The sequence below is a fragment of the Colletotrichum costaricense genome, assembly GCF_030867565.1.
Source record: "Colletotrichum costaricense strain IMI 309622 chromosome Unknown Scaffold_5.1, whole genome shotgun sequence".
NCBI classification, from domain to species: domain Eukaryota; kingdom Fungi; phylum Ascomycota; class Sordariomycetes; order Glomerellales; family Glomerellaceae; genus Colletotrichum; species Colletotrichum costaricense.
The window spans coordinates 1,412,615-1,434,568 of NW_026848234.1; the positions used below are offsets into that span (position 1 = coordinate 1,412,615).

Consider the following 21,954-nt stretch of genomic DNA (forward strand, 5'->3'; position numbering starts at 1 on the left):
CCATGTGACCCGTGTCGAGTGGAAAAGCACCGCAGCGTCCGGGTCTCCTCCCCCAGAGAAAGAGGGGAGGCCCACGCGGGATTCGGTTCCCGGCAAGATGAAGAGAGAGAGACAGAGCCAGTTCTTCCTGAAACCAGCGGCGAATAAACGAGAAGGGTTGGGCCGCATGAGATTTTCGGATTCGGGTACGGAGCTGAACCTTCGGATGTGAGTACTCATCACGGCCGAATACTCTGATGAATCGCAGACCAGGGACCCAAATCTTTCATGGTAATAAGTCCAAAGAGAAGTGGGCAGATAGTTGGGGTGGCAAGAAGACTGGACACGTTTGTTGGTTCAAGCTCATCTATACACGCACTCTCCTCGTGGGATCGTTTACAATTTGTCATTCACAAAAACAAAAGGTACAATATGATACATGGCGAGATTTATATACGCCCATGGACGCTCGCTTGCTCGTGAACCCCATCTCACAGGACCGCTTTCTATACACAGGTGGCATGCCAAGGATATCGATGATTCGTAAAGGAAACGTGAGACTCGAAAGAGAGTCTTTGCACGGCCAGCGTAGCAAGAAGTTGGTTGAGCCCGCAAATAAAAGCAGAGGTTTCCGCCCCATCCCGTCCCATCATGCGTCGTGAAATGTTCGTCCGTACAAATACATAACAGTAACACGATTTGTACAAAAGCCAGTGAGCCGCCCATTCATTTTCCCTTCAGTAGATGACCGTTACTCTCTTCCGCCGACGAGTAGGCTTCTGCTCGGCGCCCATCATGGGGGGTCCGGGCATGGGGTAGTCAAGGTTATCCTTGTAGATGTTGAACTTGATGCCCTCATCGTTGGCCTTGTACAGCTCCGTCGCCTTGACGCCGGGGGGCTTCTCGGACCCGCCGCCCTGGACGTCAATGTTGAGGCACTGTGGATAGTTCTGCGCGCCGCCCTCCCGGCCGGCCTCATGCAGCGCAATCGTCTCGTGGCGGAGAACGTACTGGCCGGGTGCGATGCTTGCCGGAATCGTCATCGTCCACGACTTGTTGTTGGATAGCATGTCGTCCGAACCCCACTTGCCGGGCGCTTTGGCACCGTCGACGACGCCGACGGCGTCAATCTCGAAGAATTGCAGATCGGCCTTGTTGACCTTGGCGCAGTCGCCATTACAGGGGGCCAGATAGTCCATCATCGGCCCGTGGTGCGACTCGGGCCAATCGGTCCAGAAGACGGTGACGTTGGAGCCCGCTGTGACTTTTGCGGCGATCGGTGCCGGTTCCGCGCCGACGTGGCAGATGATGTCTGCGTCTGCGTACTTGTCTACGGCGACGAAGCCGTTGGACAGATCCTTTGGGATGGACCATCCTATGACTTGTGGCGGGGGCTTCTTGTACTGCATCTGAGGGCTGTAGCCTTCATAGCTGGAGGGGGAGGAGCGGGTCAGCGAGGATGGACTAAAAGTGACTGAGATATCGAACCCGGACTTACAAGACTCCATCTGCCATAAGGCCGTTTACTGTGCCATGGGCACTAACGGTGTGAAGAGCGGCCGAGGCCAAGAAAGCATACTTCAAGGCGGACATGATAGAATCCTTGCGCGTATTCGTGATGTGTGGCTTCTTCAAAGTTCCGAGGTTGCGGTTTGGACAAGTCTGCGAGATGGAAAAACTAGGGTTACGTTTTAAGGATTGTTGTGACTTATATGTTCGTTATCAGCGAGGGATCAGCGACTGTTTGTGGGGGAAAAGGAGCGTAATTAGTCGACCAGCGCACTAGAGTATTATCAAAGAATGTGTAAGTTGCTTCCCAGACGTGACATCGGTAGCAATGGGGAAGCTCTTGGGATGACGGTTGTTATATCACACACCAAGAAAGCCGCAGGGAACGCCGCGGCTGGGGAGTCTCCCGGTCCCGATTCATCCGTTCAAACAAACAAAGTCTTCAGCTTTCCCCGTGCGCTGATGTTGAGACCACCCACAGCGCAAAAAGAAGGTGCAAAACATCAGACACAGAGAGTAGACGATGACCTCAGGTACCGGCCGGGATTCGAGCTACGATTGGCGGAGATCGGATCTTCACCATCCAGAACGTCGGTTCAGAGTATCACTTGGTCATGTTCCCTGTTTCAAGACTGGGATAATCCATTGTTCCATTCGGCGTCTCTTCTATAGGAGCGTCCGTGCAAAGCACCCTTCTCAGCCTCATAGAGTTATCTTCCGACGACTCTTCACGTTTTCTTGTCTGTTGTGGGGGGAGGAAAGTTTTGTTCCGAGCTGGGACTGCATGGCCATCCTGGACGAAGTCGGGATTTCCTCTTAGTCTATTGCGCTCTTTTGCGAGTCGACTCTATACAGTTGCCCGGCTTCGTCTCAATGATTTCCCGATTCGGTAGTGGCCTCGGCTCTTTCGTCCAGGCCTTTCAGCCCTCGTTTTCATGCGACAGTCCTGAACTGATATACGTCCCAAACTTTGCGACCGTTTCATCCGTCCACAAAGTGTTCATCTGCTCGCTCAAGGCAGCGCAAGCCCGCAGCATGACGTGCTTCTGCGACGAAACCTTGAGATTGGCTGCAGAGTCTTCGCGATTCATTCGTATTTCATCAGTATACTTTGGATCTGATGAGCTGACAGAGTCGAAAATAGGTATCGGTTGATTCATTTGGAGGTTGGGTTCGCCAAGGAACAACCTCAAATGTAGGAACCTTCGTCTACCTACTTGTCGACAAAATGTAATTGCGGCTGATGGTCTGTTCCGAGGACGTCGCCACATGCGGGTGAGTGCCAGCTGTCCGAGTTGCTTGATCTTTGCGCATCGGGCAATATGCCAGCAAAGGGATTTCTCCCGATATCTCCGCCAGTCCAGATCGTCTCCTAAGCCTCAAAGCTGACTCAAGGCCCGCCACGCAGACTCTGCGGAATGCGATAGGTCAGATGTTTTCTTTCCCCATGTCCAGCCCCCTAACTCCATAACACCTCCAAATATTGCACAAAGCCAAGTCCCACCATGACGGCAAGCCGGTCATCCGAAAGTGTATCGTCCCGTCTACAGCAACTCGAAGTCGTCCAACTTGTCGCGATACTTCATGATATTCCTCTTGACCTTGCTGCCCACGGTCCATGTAACGAAGTCCTCCATGCTGCGAGTAACCAAGAACGCGGGATCGACACATGTTTCCGTGCCCACACGAACATGTCCCTGTTCGATGAGCTTCGTTGCTGCCTGTACGGTCTCGGCCATGCTGCGACATCTACATTAGCATTATGCCCAAAGAAGCAAGCTGTGAAAGCCTCCTTTTTCATACCGAAGGCGAGTCATGACGACGGGGAGACGTCGTCTTGCAAAAGCGCTGACTGTGACATTGTGTTCGATGGCCGAGAGCTTCGAGGCCGAGGAGAGAACACCCATGTCATACAGCTTGTCGAGGAGCAGTTGCTCGTGCTTTCGGCGGGCCGCGTTTTCCGGAGGCATCAGGCTGATCCTATGCGCCAGTTGACGGATGGACTGCGCATCCGTGTCAATTTACGTCTCGATGTGTATTCGACCGCAAACTCGGGGAGATATTCGGAGAACTTACGCCGCATAGCCTGTTGTATTTGTGCTGTCAATGTTAGCGGTGGTTCATGATACGGGTGTCAACTGTGTAACTCACATAATCCTCGGGCTTCTGAATCATGTATCTGCGCACCTGTTCGCATGTTAGATTGTGTCGCGCACATCTCTTCTCGTGGAGTCTGCCATACCACTGCGGCGTCTCGGTGGTCGCCATCCTGGTAATTCAATGTTAGCACATGCGCCTCGGGCCGCTGCGCGGGCGAAGTGCGGTTGATCACGGTACCTGCTTGTATGTGATGAAGTCGTGCTTCCGCAGGAGCTTCTGCTCGTGATACTTGAGTTTGCGGACCATGCTGGGCTATTGACGTCGCGGGTTCCCAGTTCGGTTTTGCGATTGACTACCGTAACGAGTGGTCGCGGCAGAAGAAAAAGTTCTGGAGCTGGCGGGACAAAATTCCTTATCGCCGCCAACGCTTATCGGACGAGTGGGGCGGGAGGTTCCGTCGGCCTACCAAAAAATTCCCGTGACAGCTTCAACATCTCGCGACAGATCACGACTCGCTGGGATATTCCAACAACTCTTCACAAAACCAGCAATGCCTCCCAGACTACCACTCATTTCGGCCATCAAGGCACCGAGCGCCTTGATGGCCCGGGTCGCGCGCCCATTCTCGTCAACTCCTGCAGTCGCCCGTACGTCAATGACCCTTTACAGCTAGCTCCCTTATCCCCGTAGCGCGAAAGCTAACGTCAAGCTTTACAGAGTCCTCCAGCTCCGATCCGATCAAGAACCTCCTGAACCTCGACGAGAAGCCCAAGGTGCACTCTGCCGACCGTATCCGTGGTCTCATCAACAATGGAAGCAAGGCCCGCTTGGAAGGAGCTGCGGCTCGGAAACGCACCATGCTCGAGTCTCTCCGCGAGAAGAAGGTTAGCGACGACTATGTCAAGCAAATGCCGCGTCGCTGGCGTACCGGTGAGGTATACGCGCCGCACGATCTCAGCCCTCTTGAGATGGAGAAATGGCGCAGGCAAAAGACCGTCACGGTCGATGTCGTTGACTTGTTGGGGATCAACCCCCTGGACCACTACAGAGTATGTTTCACCGGTACCTTCAAAACGCTCTGTCTGCTAATTCTGTGTTGCAGAACTTCTCGATGATTTCCGAGTATATGACAAACTTCGGACAGATCAGGCACAACAAGGAAACGGGACTGAAGCCGACGAACCAGAGGAAGATGGCAAAGGCTATCCGGAGAGCGATTGGTATGGGTATCCACCCTAGTGTGCACCACCACCCCGAGCTGTTGAAGAAGAGATTCCGCCTCAATGCGTCGTGGAAGTAGAGACTTTGGAGAGGCTTAGTGTTTGGAAAGGCTCGCAGGGCCTGTGGATTTGTCTGCGGAAATTGGGAGTCTCTCCCGTGTATGAATTGTACAATATCTTGGCGTCTATTATAAATGTACAGATACAAGAAGCTCCTCCAGTACTTATTGTACACATCATGCCTTCAGCACACGCTGTAGCTTGAACTTCTTCAGTTTTTCGGGAGTGTAATAGTAGCGGAACTTCTCCACCTCCGCCCACTCCTCTGGGAACTGCTTCTTGGCCCACGCCTCGAACTCCCGCTGCAAGCCTTGCCCAGGCAACGCGTTAAATGGAATGCCAAGCCTGTACAGATGTTAGCTATGAAGTTTGACAGAGATTGGAGGGATGAACTCACGTCATGGCATCAGGCCCATACCCAACAGCTCGCTTCATGGTTCTGATCGTGCTCTGGACCTCCTGCAGATTGCCATTGCCTGCCAGGCCACCGCAGTAGGAAGCAAAGACTGCCGGTGGAACATCGACCTCCATCTTCTCGATTTTCTTCCAGATATCCCTGGCAATCTGGTCGCCAAAGGCCTTGATTTCGCAGAGCGAGAACACAATCTCGAGACTGTTGTATGAAGGGCCTTCCGAAGACCTGACAATGTCCTGCCAGTACTCCAAGGCTATGTTCGGTTTCCTGCATGCACCATAGGCAATCATCAAAGCGTTGAAAATCTTCGTGCTGGGCTGGATTTTCGTGTCCATCTTCAGCATGTTATGGACCAACTTCGTGCTGTCCAAGTCGGGACACCTGCCCATGCCTTCCAAACATTGAATGTAGGCTTCGCTCTTGGGGTGGAATGTTGGGTTGACATGCTGCCGCATGTGTCCGAATACGTGGACGGCCATGTCGGAGCGGTTGCGGTTGAAGAATGCGTCCATGAGTAAGAGACGGCTCGCAACACTGGTCTCCTGGAAGAACTGACGAAGGATGCAATAGGCGTCCCATACTCTCGCGGTACTGTTTTTCTTGTCCAAACAGTACGCCACAAATGCATCTCTGATGGATCGCCGTTGTTCGTTGCTGTGTTGAAATACATTCAGCGACAGTGTGTCGATAATTTCGAATTGCTGGTCATTCTTGAGGAAGACCGTGCATAATGCGACCACTGTCTCTGGGTCTAATGTGACAATTCGGTCCTCCAGAATATCCAGCATCTCGCGTATCGCCGTCGAATTCGGGGTTGCTTGGTAGCATAGCGCTTGGAGATACTTGTTGATCAGGGGCAAGTCGTCTTCTCCGTTCAGCTCCGCCTTGGGGAGCTGCATGTATGCCGCCCTGGCCCCTGACAAGTCCTTTGCCCGGATCTTGAAGTCCATTTGGAGAAGGTATGTTGTTGCATCAGGCCGGATGTCGAGCTCGCTTGCGAACGAGACAAGCCTGTCTGCCAAATAAGGGTCGTTCTTCTCAATAGCAACCTCCAGCAGCCCATTGATCGTTTGGGTGTCTGGTAGAAAGGCGCTGTCGTCGGGGTTGTGGCGAGCAACAACATCAAACATGCCTTTGATGTCATCAAGCCCTTTGCCCATGGACAGTACTGCCCACTGATAGATAACATCCCAATGCTCCTTGCTCGGGTTGGCGTCAACGAGCTTCTTGAAGATCGGCGCTGTCCACCCGCGTTGGTTGTTTCTCACTGAAAAATGCAAGATTTCTTTGAAAGACCTAGGGCTTGGATGCTCGATGTTGTGAGCTGGCCTCAGAAACCACTTCTTGGTCTCCAAAACGTTATCCTTCTTGGCGAAGAAAGTTGTCATAACCTCATGAAAATTCGCCGTGAAAGGCAAACCAAGTTTCTCGGCCTTTTTGACAGCTGCCACAAGCTCTGCCTCACGACCTTCCTCCGCCAGCCCCTGCAGGACATTGACCCAAAGATTCTGCGCGCCAGGTCGCTCTGCTTCAGATAATTGGGCCCAGTGTTCCTGCAACGCGATAAAGGCTTCGGGAGATGCTCCAAATAATGTCAAGGCAACCAGGTACGACTCGAAGTCCTCCGATGCCCCAGGATCTGCGGGATCCAATGCCCGTTCTTCCTTGATCGCACCGTATAAGAGCCTGGAGAACTCCAGGTGGTCTTTGGTGTCCTCTTTCGGCAACTTCAGCAGCGCTTCCCGCGCGTTGGTCAACTCTGACAGAGTCAGACCTGGACCCGGCTCGTCATCCTTATTTTCGAGCAGGTATTTTAACAGATTACGACAGTGCAAGGCCTGAGTGCTGTTGACGACGATGTTGAAGCGCACTTTGTACGAAAACAAATCCCTAAACGCCTCGACCAATTCTGTTCTAGACGGCGGTCGAACGCTCTCCAAAAGGCGATTTCTCCATGTCAAGACCGTTGTCCACCCAGGCTCATACTCTGGCTTCTTGATTTGTCTCGGGGGCTTCTGCAGGATACCGAAGAACGTCCTTCGCTGGGACCGTCGAGAGAGAGATATCGTCGAAGGTACCGGGAGCTGTGTATGGCGACACGCTGGGCGAGAAAGAATCGAACAGGCAGGGACGCTGCCCCTAGGAACAAGGACCCGTCGGCAGACATGGCGGGCTAATTGCGCCCTCATGGTGTGGGTTCAGTGCTTTGCGCGAAAGGTTCTTGATGGCGATCAGTTTGGAGATTATTGACACATGGCTTCAATTAAGCGTACCTGGGCATCTCCAGACCAAATCAAAGTAAGCGCGGCATGTGGTGAAGCGCAATGCCGATATTTGAAGCTCCAGAGATTTGCGAATTGGAATTTGGGGACACTGGAGCTCCCGGGACTTGGAAATCGCGGTAGCTGCCACCAAAATGCGACCCGCGCTCGTGGAGGACCCGCAGATTACCCGTGCTTAGTCATAATTTTGTTCACACCCGGCAACTTCGGTGTCAATGACCTCAATGACATTTAGAACCTCAAGAATCTCTCTTTCGTCAATGGAACTTGAAAGCTACTCCTGTTTCAAATTCGAATTGCGATCACTATAGTCTACAAGCTCTCTCTCAATTCTCAATTCGAAAACTGCGTTCTGTAGCAGAGTGTGAATTACACGATATGGTAGTTCCCTTCAGTTCTTGAACCAATCATACTTTACCCAATTCCAAGCATCATTATCGTCAACAGTGGATCCCAACGTTGATGGTTACCCAGGTTGATCTGGATCACTTTAAAACGACCGGCATTTTATTTCAAATTGCTTAGCAAGCTAGTTAATATCACGGTCCTAGTAGGCTTATAGTGACTGGAACCAAAACGGTATGGGAGCTAACAGCGATATCCAGACAGACCAAGACCACCGAGGGACCATTCGGCGCTGAATGGCAGAATTGGAAACTCAAAACGGACCGTTTGTGAATGATGATGAGATTCTCATGTTATGGCAAACGTTGTTGTACCGTTGCTCTCCGTGAGCGGCAGGAAGATGCCGATGGGAAGAGTCCAGACGACGCAGAGAATCAATCCCACTGCTCATGAAGCACGAGAAACGAGCGTGTGTGCGCTCAAATCCGGGTGATGGCCAGAGTTGGCACCTCGGTGTCAAGTGTTCTTTTTCCGTTCTTCTTTCTTCGCCGGGCCGCATGAAGCACAAACACGCTCAGACCCACGATGAAGTCAGTGCGGAACCTGAGCTTAGCTACGATGTCATGGCAATTGGTTCATTCAAACTGCTTGAGTGAGAAGCATTTAGAGTGCAAGTGCGCCCTGCGAATTTGTTTTCGAAGGCATCAGCTTTCACACTCTGCAGTTGCAAATTGGTTCTAGAAACAGAAAGATCAAAACGACGACGAACCTTGAACCGGTAGTTAGCTCAAGACGTTTACGTACCGTTTTTGTAAGTCCTTGTTAGCGCGAAGCTATGCCTATTGACCATTGCTTACCAAAAGTAGGATACCTGAGAAGAATTCGGTACTTTTTATCCCGCTTCGGAGTGTAGTCCGACCTAAGCCGCCGGGCGGGCTGATACCCCGATAGCTTGACGACATACCGCCCAACTGGCCATTGAATCCTCTGACCTGCGCACTTTAGACCGACGGCGATATGTCAAGATCTCGTAGCTCCAGCCGCGGGTCTCTTGCGAAACAGACAGCAACACCGCCGCAAAGGACGCAACAGCCCAAAAGGAAAAATGGTGGCAGAGATGCCCAGTGCTACTTCTGTTGCTGCTGGTGCTGTTGGATAGTCCTCACCTTAGTCGCCTTATCCTGTGGCTCCGTCCTCCTGATGGCTGCCTCTCTTCCATTGCCGGATTCGGAGCCGCTCACCTCTTAGAACGGGACCGAAAGCATGAAATCCGATAACTCCAGTTTGCCAACGACCAGCTTCATGGCGGTTATCCTCAAGTTGTAACGCTGTAGGATTCCTGCCTCGGTTCGGCAGCCGTGAAGGGCCTTTCGTTGCGTTCCAGCCCCCGACACAACCACTTGAGCTCAAGGAGGATGTAATTAGTTGTTGCCCGATCAAGTTGACCTTGGACCTCCGCTCACCCAGCAGCTTTTCCACAAGCCCTTCTTTTCCAATCTCTTTCCATCTTCCTTCGATGAAGATGTCAACCATGCCAGACTTAATCAAGGCCGTTTCCCAGGTCGTTTTATCCCTCGTCGTTATCGGAAAACCCCTTCCGGCGATGGGCCAATCAGTGCCCCGTCCTGGCCCAGGAGAGGTCTTGATCTGCGTCGAAGTCACTGGTCTTATAGCCCTTGATCAAAAATTCCGCGACTTCGGCGTTTTCAATATTGCCTCTCGCCTTCCCTTGGTGCTCAGCATCGATATCGTCGGCATGGTCGTCGAATACGGGATTTCGATCGCTCCAAGTGATGTCCCTTTCCCACCTATCGGTACGCGTGTCCTCTTTCAGGGGAATCTTCGTCGACCGCATGCCGGTGGCTTGGCCCCGTACATTCTCGCCGATCCTCGACTTCTGCTTCCCGTCCCAGTGGCAATATTGTCCCTTCAAGCTGCAACGCTAATCACCAACCCCTTCACTGCGGCTCTTTCTCTGTTCCACTCATCTGGCCTGGAGGTTCCCTTTCCTAACACTGATACGACCTTCGAGTACCAAAAAGCCCATCTCATCGTCCTTGGCGCGGGCACAAACGTCGGCACTTTCATCGTTCAACTTGCGGCGATTGCGGGCATCGGAACCATCATACCCACCTCTTCCAAGGCCTCCTTTGCAAAACTCCGAACCCTTGGGGCAACTCATGTCAATGACCGGTCCTCCTCTTCTATTCGGTCCGATGTTCAGACCATCCTCGGCTCTCCTCCTTTGCATGTCGTGGAGGCATATGCGTCTGGCCATCCCACTCTAGCCGCCTCTCTTTTCGTTCCCACCAATGTTTCGAAAGCCATCGTCATGTTGTCCTCCTCGACCGGTGCCGACATTGATGCCTTGGCTGAAAGGGGCATTTCCTTGCGCAACATCTATGGCTCCTTCGAGGCTCATCCTGATATGTTCCGATCCTGGGCCTCGACTCTTTCCAGGTGGTTGTCGTCTGGCCAGTTGGAGGCACCCTCTCATGTCGTAATCCTCAGTGCCGACCCGCACCTCGTCAACGCCGCACTCGATGACATCGGGAAAGGTAGTGGGGTAAGGTATGTCGTCGACATGGGAAGAGAGGATGATGTGGGGGAGGACAGAGGAGATATATAGACGAGAGAGCGGAGGCAGATGGGGTGGACAGCGGGGGGGCAGACCAGAGGCACAGCAAGCTAAGATGCCGGGGGGTTGTACGAGATCCGTCACTCTACGGACGATCTTGTCCCATCATCGCCTAACCTGCTGCCGTCGTATATCGGACGACAGCTCGAGCCAGGATGTATATCCCTCACTCTCTCTCGGTTAAGAAGATATCACCCGATGACCGAGAAGACCGGCCAAGAGAAAAGAAGGAATGAAAGGACGAGGGAGTGCATAGCAGGGGGCTCAGAAAAGAAGACGAGAGATCACCGACTTACCGCAATATAGTCACAATATGCTTCTTCGACCCCCCGCGGGATTCATGTAACACTTTTCTAGTCCTCCCCTCTCATTTGTCCAGTTTGCTAGCGACAGAAGTCCGTTCTAGACTTGCATTGGCCCCTGGCTCCGCCTCTTTCTCTCTCTTCTCCTCTCGTTGCCCTGCTTCTCTTTACCCCAGCCCGTGCCATGAAAGAGTCTAGTTGCTTTACTTGCTTGGAAGCTCTCTTTTGACTTGTCTATGTTTCGAGTCCGCGCGGCATCGTTGATCACGGGGGCGTGTATCAGAGTCCTGTATGGCTGGATGAATACGGTTGATTTCCATCAAGTCCCACGGCGGCAGGACAAAGTGGGTGTGGGAGAATGCCTCCTGAGGCGTTCACGTCTGCGTTTCAGAGTCGCAAGTGCAGCTTGCGCTGACTGGCTCTGGTCGACTTTCGGCGCACCCTCTATCTCAACCTCATAGGACGCCGGCCAGCTCCGCGCTCTATGTTTCTTCCTGGCGCCGGCCGGCCCCATCCAGTGACGGGTCTCAGATTGACGTCGCGTTTGCGTAAGGCTTCTCTGAGGTCTGATATCGGGCGAAGAGATCCTAGAGTTCGTCGGAATGCATTTGTCTGAAGAGAAAGAAGAACAAGAACAGATGGAATCAGAATCGAACGCCGAACAGGAAGATGATCAGAGGGGGGTGCACTCGGGGGACAGAAGAGGGGGATTGGAAGAGGCTAAGCCTAGTGCTGCCATCTGAACATCATCCTGATGTCGGTGATCCGAGGGACATTTGATTGACGGTTGACGTCTCGACCGTGCGTCGTCGTCCACGCTCTTTCCAACACCCCACGATGGAGCTAAAGGAAGAGTTCGGGTACGGACTTGCCCTCACATCACCGAGTCGACAAGGCAACCGGCCCACGCCAAGAAACGCAGCTACCGGACGAAATAATAAAGTGCCAACCGGATTCATACGAGATTTTCGAATGGCCCGGCAATATTACCGGCCAGGATCATCACTAGATGGGACCAGGTCGTCGGCGGCCCGGAGAGAGTTCTATTTTCAGTCTGCTTGAACTACAAGCTGATATACTCTATACACGGGTCAACACAGAGACGGTGTGTCAGGAAAGGATCCAAGGAAATGCGGATAACTACCGTGGTCAACTGCACGCGCGTGGCACGAAATACGCAACTCCGGAACACCGCACCGGGGCCTGCTTGCTGCAGTTGAGAAGAAACAACGACCATGTTGCCATTCACGCAAACCCTTCCCTTCTCAACTGTCAGCCGAATGGCATTTCTCTTCACTCCGTCAGATCAGGGGAACCAAAAGGCAGGAACAAGGTTGACAAGGAGGGCCAGGCAGGGGACAGCTTCTAACCCCCGTTCCCCGGAGCCGGGGTGGTTGCAGGTGGACAAGATCGCCCAGGCGACGGACAGGAGAGTAACTCAATGGATTGAGATCCTAGGAGGTGTGTGATACACTTTACAGACATTGTTGCCCAAAAGAGTGAGAATGTAACAAGAAAGACGCTTACTGGCACGATAGATTGGTCAACTCGGGCACGACATCTCGACCATGACCGACTGCGGACTTGGGAACGTCTAGGCCGTAGTCGTCTATAGTGTCATGTCCGGACAAAAGAGATCTCCAGTATGAACGCGTTGGTAAGTATCGGTTTTCGGGCAACTCAAGTAACCGATGTTTAGAATACAAGATGTAGTGTCACAACTAGGAGCCTGGCTCAACTCCGGACTGCATCGCCTGCTCAAATCTGTATCGAAGACAAGCTGTATTACAGACACGTTACTTCCAATAATCAAGAGGCCGTTCTGAACAGAGAGCCCGGTTCTTTTGAAAACAGGCAATCTACGAAGAGAGCCCCTACTGAAGGATTCAGAGTTGGTATTCTATCACCTGGTCCTATAATCACCGGACGCCGTCGTCCGGCCCTGCAAGAAGCAGCAGAAGGAGTACTGCGCGCATAACGTCCGTCCGGGGGCGGCACTAGGTATTCCTACCCTGGACGTCCCGTTGTTGATATTGCGGCTCCTAGGCCATGCCCCAGACCTGACGATCAGCACGTTACCGAGCCGCGAAAGGCTTAGCCTCTTTGGAGGTACAATGACTGTCAAGCTTGCTTGATGTCTTTTCTTTTCTCACACGGACACTTTATTATTATTTCCGAACGTCGTGTATGTGAGTGTTCTTTGAGCCTATTTTCCATGATAGCTGTCAACTCTGAATCGTAGCCTGACTGACAGTTGTCACTTAGGACAAACTTGAAGTCGACGTCCATCGGAGACAACAACACTTCCAGACAGTCAAGACTGTAAGCAAGGGATAATAGACGGGAGTGCGGGATAAGCGTACAAACTTCCCGCTGTGCATGAACGACTTGTACAGGCAAACCGTGGGGCGTGTTGAACCTCCACCACCGTCGCCCGACGATGCAACAGTGAGATTCACCTTGCCCATCTTGTGTCTCCCGCAGCTAATGTGACAGTCTATCCGGACGTCGACACTTTAGACAGACTGAACAATAGAAAAAGAGACAGAATTTTGGGAACTTTGGTGGCGTTTGTTCGAAGCTCTGCTCCCCCTCCGTCCGAAGCGCAACGACCCTTAGTTGGGGGTCCGAAGTTGTCAACTCCGTCGAATTGTCCGTGGGACACTACCGCACCGCAAGACAAGGAATAACACGGACATTTCGAACAAAACCTATCCCTTGATCTGCAGAGAGCCATTCCTTTCAACTTTGAAAAGAAATTTGCCCAATCAATTCGTGCTGCAGGTACCGAGATCCCAATTCTTCGCCTGGCTGGGCGGTGGTGGGCAGTCTCCCCGCCCTTCGAACGACGTCGTTTCCCGCTTTCCAATATTTCGGTCTTCTCGGGCAACTCCTCCAGAGCCTCGCACCCGGCGCCCCGGCAGGAAGAAGGAAAACTATCTAGCAAGGGGACCCACCTCATCGGTGTCGGTCGGTCGGTCGGTCACGTTCGGTCGGTTTCCTCGGCGACCCTAGCAACGCGCACTTGCATCATAGCTCGATGGAAGAAAGGGGACGTGGTGACGGATGGAAAGAGAAGAAAGGGCCTACCGAAGTCTCCCGCTTCAGCCTTGCGAAAGACGAAAGATCCAAATCGACAGACGCTTGCTCTCGGACGGGGTTCTCGTTCGGGGCATCAGAAGTCGAACAGCCCAACCCAGATCGAGCCTTCATTACCGACACGATGGGCTTTGACAAGAGATGGAAGACCAGCTGACAGCGGCAGGACGGTGGGAACAGACCTCAGCTTCTGCCAAGTCAAGTCAAGGCCATCATGATACCTGTACCTGTACCTGTACCTGTACCTGTACCTGGCCTGGCCTGTCGTTATCTCCCAGTCATTCAGGCTGCCCTCGTCGAAAGGATGCTAAGCCCTGAGCTGACATCCCCATTCATTCATCCATCCATCACGATGACCCCATCACCAGAAAAGACCCGTAGGGCTGGGCTTAGAATTGAAAGCTGACGTGGGCAGCTCCCAAGGCTCGAACTGGGGTAACACAACACCAAAGGCCCAAAGATTTCCAAAATCCCAATAGACCAACGGAGGAACCTCACACAAGCGTACTGTAGCCCGCTCGCCCGCCCGCCATCCCGCATATCCTTGGGTACGACCGTTACCCAAAGATTGTAGCGCCCCGTCACGCACACATCCATGCATACCATGCCGGCCTCGGTCAAGCGAAAAACACGCCTCTGTAGAACACGCCATGCATCGCCCTTCTGCACATCTGTACCTGTGCGGGTGCCACCACTGCAAAATCCAAAGAAAACGAAATCCGTCCCTTCGCGATCTCGGTACATGTTCTATTTCGAGAACCTCTTTCCTCTTTCGCGACGCGACCAGATGACGAGCTGACGAAGCGAGGCAAGGCGAGGTACGGCGCGGCACGGGACAAGGCAAAGGCAAAGGCAAGGCATCTCGGGACTGGGGGGCATGGGACTTGAGCGTCAAGTGCATGTATGTAAGACACGAGACGAGTCAATTACATCAACGCACATTTGAGTATCCAAATGGACGACGCAAGAGAGAGGGAACATGCGGCGGGGGAGAATATGCCTTACGATCTGCTGGAAAGCTCCTCATGCTTGTCAGACGAAATGGGCCATCCCTTAACGGGCTTCAAGTTGACTTGCCCGCATCCGCATATGCAATCTTTCGCAATTGATCGAGTCTATACGATAGGCAACCACAGATTGGGGGGGGGGGGGGGGGGGGGGGTTGTTACTTGCTAAGACCGTTTGCGATGAAAGACGCAATCCATTGAGCTCAGCAATAGTTTGGATGCCTAATGTGTGCGGGATCATAACGGGATCTTTGGTATTCAGGGACCTAAGTGGGCAAGGGGCATAGGGATCCAGGCCCTTCTCAGGATCTAGATAGAGTCGCCAAAGTGGCAATATGTCAGATTCTCTCCAATTACGGCAATATTGAGTCTTTAACGAGATAAGAGGAATCACGGCTGAAACTAAACCTCCATCCATATCAAATCCTTTCCTCTTCACAGCCCACACTCAAAATCCACAATGCCATTGATATTTCCACTTGCCAAAGTTCCAATGTCGATAACTGATTTTCTTCAATGTGGGGAAGCGAAAAGACGTTATCATTCTGCTCACAACTTCCTACCCATCCACCCACCCATCAGCCCCAGTTGTCGTCATTGCTTATTCTGCATGGCCGACCGAGGTGGTCAGCTTTCGAGACATAGTGCCCTGTTGGGCTGCGAGGGCTGCTAGCTTGCAAAAGCCCCGCGGCGGGTGCATTCCCCTCCCAAATCTCACTCATCTCTTAGCACGGGAGACATTTTGGATCCAGAACTTCAAGAAGTCCTCACCGACAAGCGAACGAGTAGGAGGGTCTTCCGCTGCGCCCCAAGCACGCAAGTCTCGGAAAACGCAAAGCGTGCGCGGGCGATCCCAGCAGGAATCCCGGTAATGCGGGCCTCGGTATTAGAGCACCCCGGTTTGGGTGATGCGGAGCCATTTGTTTGGTTTACGTGTTTCTCTGGGCGCCTTTAGTTCGTACCACGTACCCAATTGTTGTAGATGTTCCTCACAACCCTGGCTTGGGCCAGCGGAGACGGCATAATGAGATGCGGGTGCGACATCTTCGTAAGACCTCGGTCGTGTCGGCCGGCCGGCCGGCCATAACTTCGTTTTTGGGTTGTGTCACAACCAGAGAGAGTTGTCACACAACCAAAAGACAACCTGTCACCAAGCTGTCTCCAATCCAACGGAAACATTGACAGGAGTCAAGTTGGCAGAAGAAATGGCGTCAGACTTCTCCTTGACACCACCAAAATAGGCAACCCCCCTTCAAGTATCCATTGCCACACCGTATCATGTGGTGTCGCTGATGGCAGCATTGTCAAGCTCTTGGGATGACAGGCCCCGTCTCTACACTCTACCGTGTCGAGCGTGTCTACCTTTTCCCACGGGGGGCACTTGGCACCACGCACGCTCGCATGGAGAAGTCAAAAACGGGCAGATAATCGCGCTTGTCGACAGCCTCTCCAAGGGTCCAACCCTGACGGGTTTTGCGAGCCGAGTACGCGCGCCGACGTTTGACGCGGTCCACGCAATGGGCGGATTATCGTGATCCATCCAAGAAAAAAAAAGCCAATCAATTCTAACTTTCATCCTTTGCGATGCTCACTAATCCCCAACTCGCTTCGAGGTGCTTGGTCGAGTCGCACGCCCTACATCTTTAGCCTAACATATAAGTAAAGTGCTTGCAGAATTGCTCAAAACCCGTCGTTTGAAGTCCACGCTACTGTGCGTGTCTGCACGCTCAGCCCAAAAAGACTCATTATTCCCTCTCGCTGGTGGGATGAGGTTTTTGCTGGATTCTTTCTTATGAAGTGCGTGATCCGTCATTACGGGCCTGGAACCAGTCCACTGCGGATGGCATGGACGTCAACTTTTGGACGTGCAGGACGAGCGCTGACAACGACAAGACGACATCGTCAGTGAGGTCGCCGACTCATGCATCCAACGACTTCCCTTCCTGCGATGCCCTGCGATGCCCTGCGAAGTAGCACGCACCATCATGATACCGTAGCGTATTCGTACGTACAATTCTCGCAAAGACAGGGCAGACACAGCAGAAATTCCAGCTGTTGGCGGCCTGGTAGCAGGGATAGATCCGTGTTGTTTCGTTTCAGCTGAAGTCCTTGCCTGGTAGCATCCGATCAGTGCCCACCCTCGTGTCTTCCAAAGTATTTCCCTGCTAGGAAGGTCAAGCACAGAACGCAGCCATCAACGGCGTCCAAAGTGTTTCGACGTCTCTTGCAATTGCCCTATACGGCCTGTGACTGTGTCGTGATCGTAACTGGAGACAAGTGGCGGCTGTCACTTTGTCTGCTGGCCTGCCAACAACTTGATGGTGTACAGCTGTCTTGTCTAGGAAGTCGTTTGACAGAAAGGGAAACACTCGTCTGAGCGGCTCGTAGACTAAACGATCTATTTCCTCTTTGGGACACTAAGCCACAAAAAGGGTTTGGTGATAGCAACCCGGGTCGCCTGAAGCAAAGTCGTGGAGACCGGGAAGCTCGGTTCAGTTGACGGAAGACGTTACTGCTAAGCACAAGTGGATAAGAAAATAGGCTCGAGCTACTGGCCAGGTCGATTAGCTTAGGTAGATCGTAACCTGACACGCCGGCGAGGAGACTTAGGGTGATTAGTGGGTCAAATTATTTGTAGAAAGAAGGAATTATGTGGCTGGAAGGTGTCGAGAAGCGTGGCTCCGCGCCCAATGAAGATTTGGCGACAAACCAACGGTCGCAATGATTTCGGCGGCGTAGCATGATTGAAGAAGCCGCCGGGCTTACGGGAGTCAAGATCGGCGCCGGGCTGAAGTTGGGCGTCAGGATAGCCAAGTTCCCGCCGATGGTTTGTGGATAGGTGAAGCCGCTGTGCCGAGTCCACCGAATATACGAACCAGCTCCGCGTAAGTTGATTGGATGTTGTTGTTTCGTGAGGATGAAGTTGAATGTTGTAACTCGGCAGTCGGATCAACAACCTGCAGGACGGGCAAGCCACGTTTGAACATGCAACGGAACGAGATGCGACGAAAGATTACGATGCTGCAAGACTTGCAAAGCCGGCACCGTAAGGCGGGATTAGTGACGGCAGTGGCTGGCAATGGCTCATGGGCGCTTCGCAGTCTCGGGGACGAAGAAGACTGCGAACGTGAAGAGTAACGAAACGCTTCCCAAGGGCGCGTGAAGGCGGGTTAGGACATCATCGGATCTTCGTTATCTGAGAAAACGGGGCTGCCGATTCCACATCGAGATGGATGCAGCGATGCACATCAGAGCGGCCGTGTCGGATACGGGAGAGTCCCCGTGGAATGGACGAGATGACGGCAGTTGAGTTGATAATCATTTGGGAACCGCAAATGCTTGCAGCATGGTTCAGATTGCATGGCTTAGAAAAAAATGGGAACGGCGGCTTCGTACTCAATGTTGTGCAATCCTAGGTAACGATGAAACGGTGTCTGACAGAGAGCCAAAGTTTCTGTCTCTATCGCGCGCTGAGAGCTCGCATCGCATCAGGCCGAAAATAGGAAACAAGAATTGGTAGCAGCTTGCCTATTGAGTCGTCCTTCAGGCGTAGCAAGGTCACCGAGAGTGAACAGTGCAACCAAGTAGGTTGGCAAGGAACGGCCGACTCATGAGCGGCTCAATCGCCGCTTGTGTCCCTGTCAAGCGAGCCTAGGGAGGCTGACGGAAGACTGGTTGCCAGGGTTGACCTGGGCCCTCTAGGCCTCGCAAAATGCTGGCAATACGAAATCGCCGAGTCACCGTTTCGACCGTCAACCTGCTGTTCTGAGGGTCCTCCCTGGTGTGCCTGGTTCCTCATTTTCATTAGACGACCGTCCGAGCGGCGGTAGGCTCTGGCGTCATGGTGCAAGCGCTTCTCTTGGAACAGCGCGAAGAAGAAGGTGAGGCAGCCGTCGTGAGCCCGTGAGCTGCTTGAGCTGCTTGAGCTGTGGAGCGATATGGTCGGAGAATAACTCCTCGTCCCAGGAAGATGCCTGCGAAGTGCACCATGATTCGCCCGCTCGGTCCAAGGCGGGGGAGACGTATCTTGTCAAGAGGCGCCGAGACCGACATGGAAGAACCTTGCCTACAGGTGTACAATGGTAGGGCGACAAGCGACCCTGGTAACCCCAATCGTGCCCACCCCTGGGCGGATCAGTGGATACGACATCTATCTTCGCGTGCGGTGGGTGGACTATGGATCGTGGTACGGATGGTAATACGGGTGGATGATGCCAGAATAGGGGTCCAGACATTCGGTCTCGGATCAATCGTCTGTCGTTCGCAAATAACTCGGGAACGAGAACAAGAGACATTTGCCTGACCAACTCTAGCTCGAGCTGGCAAAAACGCAAAGCTGGGAACTGTCCCATAATGCCCCTGCGAGTACTCACATGCGCCAGAACTTCTAGCCGCATAGCAGTCGGGAGCGAGATAGGAGCGCGCTAGTAACGACAGAAATATCCAATCCCATCGCGAGGAGCTTATTTTTAGCGTGTGGTGGCGGCGGATAGCTGTCGCCGCTTTCTTTACTTGCTCGTCGAGGTTTTGCGTCCGACATGGCCTTTCTTATTCCTGGAGTGGTGACATGTAGACTTTGACTAGACTCTAGACTTTGGAATAACTCAGAGTTGGGCCAATGTTGAAGGCGCAAGTAGACCGAATAGAGGACTCTTGCGAGTTGCTTCTTAGATGCTGTTGGACTGTGCTGCGACATTGGATCTCTCTTGTCTGGGCTATCGGGCTGCAGATGGCAAAGCAGGTCTGCGGCGTCTGATGATTGTTGTTATCATTGTTCCATATTCGGGTGCAGAAACACGACTCTCGCTGATTAGATGCGCACAGCCAGGGCTGGTCTGTGGAGATGTTTCTCGAAGCCGCTGCCGTCGAAGTGGCGTCTGTGGATTCAAGCTGCACTAAGCAGACATTTGCGTATGGGACCACGAGGTAACGCCATCGAGGATTCTTTGTCCTACCCACCGCCAAGCGAGCGGTTGTAGGGAGCCACGATCAAAGAATTGCAACTCGGTTGCCTGACAGGGAGGTGAGCCTCTCGAAGGATCTTTGGAGGTCCAGAGATGAAATAGAAGGAGCCGAAGAAGACTGGCCACTTCAAGAGCGGAGATGTGAGTGGGCACGAATCGAAACAGGTTGGTAAGGCGTGCCGCGTGTTGTTCGTGGAGGGGCCGGGGAGGATGTCCTAGATCTGATCTGACTGTGTGTGTTGACACGCCTTGCGCCTGCATTGAAATATCGATGGAGCATTCCTGAAAGACCACGAAGGTTTTGTGCGGGTTGTGCGGGTTGTGCAGCTCGTGGCTCGAATGCCCCCCCCCCCCCCGGCTTCCTTTTTTCAGCTTGTGATGATGGCTATCTTGATGTTTGGGTGGGTTCTGATCTGGGTCTCGAGCAAATCTCTTTCCGAGATAAGGTGAGATGGAGGAAGCTTAGCTGGCTGTCCCGATGGTGTCGAACATGGATGAGATGGCTCCAGACAAGCCTTGGATAAGCAAGGAGGAGGCTGAGACGAGGAGACACGGCAATGGACAAGTGTGATGCTTTGACTGGCGGATGATTTGTTGTTGTTGTTGCCGCTGCTTGTTGTTGCTTGAAGTCGTCGTGTAGGTGGTTGATCATAATTCCCACAAAGTGTGCACGGATCTCTTCTTCTCCTTCCATCTCTCGAAAATGGGAGGGAGCACCACCGTCAGGCTTAAGCCGATGTGTATTATGTCAGCTCGTGGCTGAGTAAGTTGCAGATGTAAAAGGGACCCCTCCATTCTCCACTTTTAGCTCGATAGATACGTACCTTGGGAAGCACGACAGATCAGGACGGCCCGGCTTTCGGGAGAGGGCGGATACGTACCGCTAGACCCTCCTCCTTCAACTTCCCACACCCATTGCTCTGTGTCTCTGCTTTCCATCTTCAAACCCCATTGCCTTTCTCCAATCCCTCTCACCAATCCCGCTCGTCCACCCACCATGATCCATCTCTGTCGACTTCATCTCATCTCACACCCTTCGGCGCGGCCGTAACGACACACACCATCTCACTCATCTCCCCCATCCCCCTTGCTTATCCTTCTTCGCCGCGGACCTTTCCCTGCCTTAGGTGCGACCCTAGCGTTTCCTCCCGTTCTCATGGCTTGTCCCGTCTCCCGTACTATCTGCACCACAAATGAAGGATCGTCGTCAACCCGCAGGTTGATCGTTCACCGTTGATACCATCACCGAACCTTGCAGTATTAGCGCAGCCATCGTCGCCCGAAATCGATTCGATTCCTTGGCGCAAATACGGCCCCCTTGAATAGCCTGCTATGTCCGTCAACATCAACTTCTATTCTTCACCAAATTCACGTCGAATTACGATGTGCAACGCTTGTCATCAATGACAGCGACATCTGCTTAAGCATCTGGTCCAACTCGAGTTATCGACGCCAGTCTCTCGCTTCGCAGCCAGTGGTAACTCGTTCAATGCCTTTCTTACATACAGATGTGTTGGCTATCGATTCTGACGGCTCCATAACCTTGTCGTGGCTTTTCTCCGGCAATAATCTGTCCAAGCACATTGACTTACGCATCTATCGCCGCACCAAGGCTCCCGCGCGCGATTTGGTTTACTAACCTTGAGACCAGCACCATCCTGCAGTCTTTCTTGGCTTCAGTTCTTCCAGCTGGTGACTGTGCTGCTGCCCGCTGCAATGCTTGAGATAGTGTCTGATGCTGGACTCTGCGCCAACGTCTGCGCCAGCGTCTGATACTGCCTTTGCGCAGCCTCAGAAGCAGCATGATGCGGCTAAGCAGCGCAGACCACCCCTCGGCTTCAACGGCAGGGCCAGGTATTGACAAAACCCCCCCCTTTGTTTAGTGCTGTCAAATATCCATTTTAGGAAACAGCGGCGCCATTCCCGCGGGTGGAACTGAGGTAAGGTAAGGCAGGCCATCCCACACACTCACATGCACACATATACATGATGGATGGGACTAAGGGAGACACACAGGCTCAGCCCAGCCTCCCA

The 21,954-nt window shown here is 52.9% G+C and overlaps 7 protein-coding genes across 7 annotated transcripts; 4 read left to right on the top strand and 3 right to left on the bottom strand.

Annotated features, from left to right (window-relative positions):
- Positions 1-716: 716 nt before the first annotated feature.
- CCOS01_05619 (glycosyl hydrolase family 61) lies at positions 717-1,572 on the bottom strand (the record flags this gene model as incomplete). The annotated part of the gene is made up of 2 exons (XM_060453796.1): positions 717-1,410; positions 1,478-1,572. The coding sequence occupies 2 exons, from the start codon at positions 1,570-1,572 to the stop codon at positions 717-719; spliced, it is 789 nt and encodes a 262-aa protein (XP_060315568.1).
- Positions 1,573-3,032: 1,460 nt separating this feature from the next.
- Positions 3,033-3,894, bottom strand: CCOS01_05620 (U3 small nucleolar ribonucleoprotein IMP3; the record flags this gene model as incomplete). Its single annotated transcript, XM_060453797.1, has 6 exons — positions 3,033-3,228; positions 3,292-3,491; positions 3,565-3,588; positions 3,640-3,675; positions 3,731-3,757; positions 3,826-3,894. 6 exons carry the CDS (start codon positions 3,892-3,894, stop codon positions 3,033-3,035), a joined length of 552 nt encoding a protein of 183 aa, XP_060315569.1.
- A 244-nt stretch (positions 3,895-4,138) lies between these two features.
- Positions 4,139-4,888, top strand: CCOS01_05621 (ribosomal protein S18; the record flags this gene model as incomplete). Its single annotated transcript, XM_060453798.1, has 3 exons — positions 4,139-4,235; positions 4,306-4,637; positions 4,691-4,888. The coding sequence occupies 3 exons, from the start codon at positions 4,139-4,141 to the stop codon at positions 4,886-4,888; spliced, it is 627 nt and encodes a 208-aa protein (XP_060315570.1).
- Positions 4,889-5,044: 156 nt separating this feature from the next.
- On the bottom strand, positions 5,045-7,472 carry CCOS01_05622 (pentatricopeptide repeat domain-containing protein; the record flags this gene model as incomplete). The annotated part of the gene is made up of 2 exons (XM_060453799.1): positions 5,045-5,213; positions 5,266-7,472. 2 exons carry the CDS (start codon positions 7,470-7,472, stop codon positions 5,045-5,047), a joined length of 2,376 nt encoding a protein of 791 aa, XP_060315571.1.
- Positions 7,473-8,359: 887 nt separating this feature from the next.
- CCOS01_05623 (uncharacterized protein) lies at positions 8,360-8,566 on the top strand (the record flags this gene model as incomplete). Its single annotated transcript, XM_060453800.1, has 1 exon — positions 8,360-8,566. One exon carries the CDS (start codon positions 8,360-8,362, stop codon positions 8,564-8,566), a length of 207 nt encoding a protein of 68 aa, XP_060315572.1.
- An 875-nt stretch (positions 8,567-9,441) lies between these two features.
- On the top strand, positions 9,442-10,539 carry CCOS01_05624 (uncharacterized protein; the record flags this gene model as incomplete). Its single annotated transcript, XM_060453801.1, has 1 exon — positions 9,442-10,539. One exon carries the CDS (start codon positions 9,442-9,444, stop codon positions 10,537-10,539), a length of 1,098 nt encoding a protein of 365 aa, XP_060315573.1.
- Positions 10,540-19,627: 9,088 nt separating this feature from the next.
- CCOS01_05625 (uncharacterized protein) lies at positions 19,628-19,855 on the top strand (the record flags this gene model as incomplete). The annotated part of the gene is made up of 1 exon (XM_060453802.1): positions 19,628-19,855. One exon carries the CDS (start codon positions 19,628-19,630, stop codon positions 19,853-19,855), a length of 228 nt encoding a protein of 75 aa, XP_060315574.1.
- Between the last annotated feature and the right edge of the window lie 2,099 nt (positions 19,856-21,954).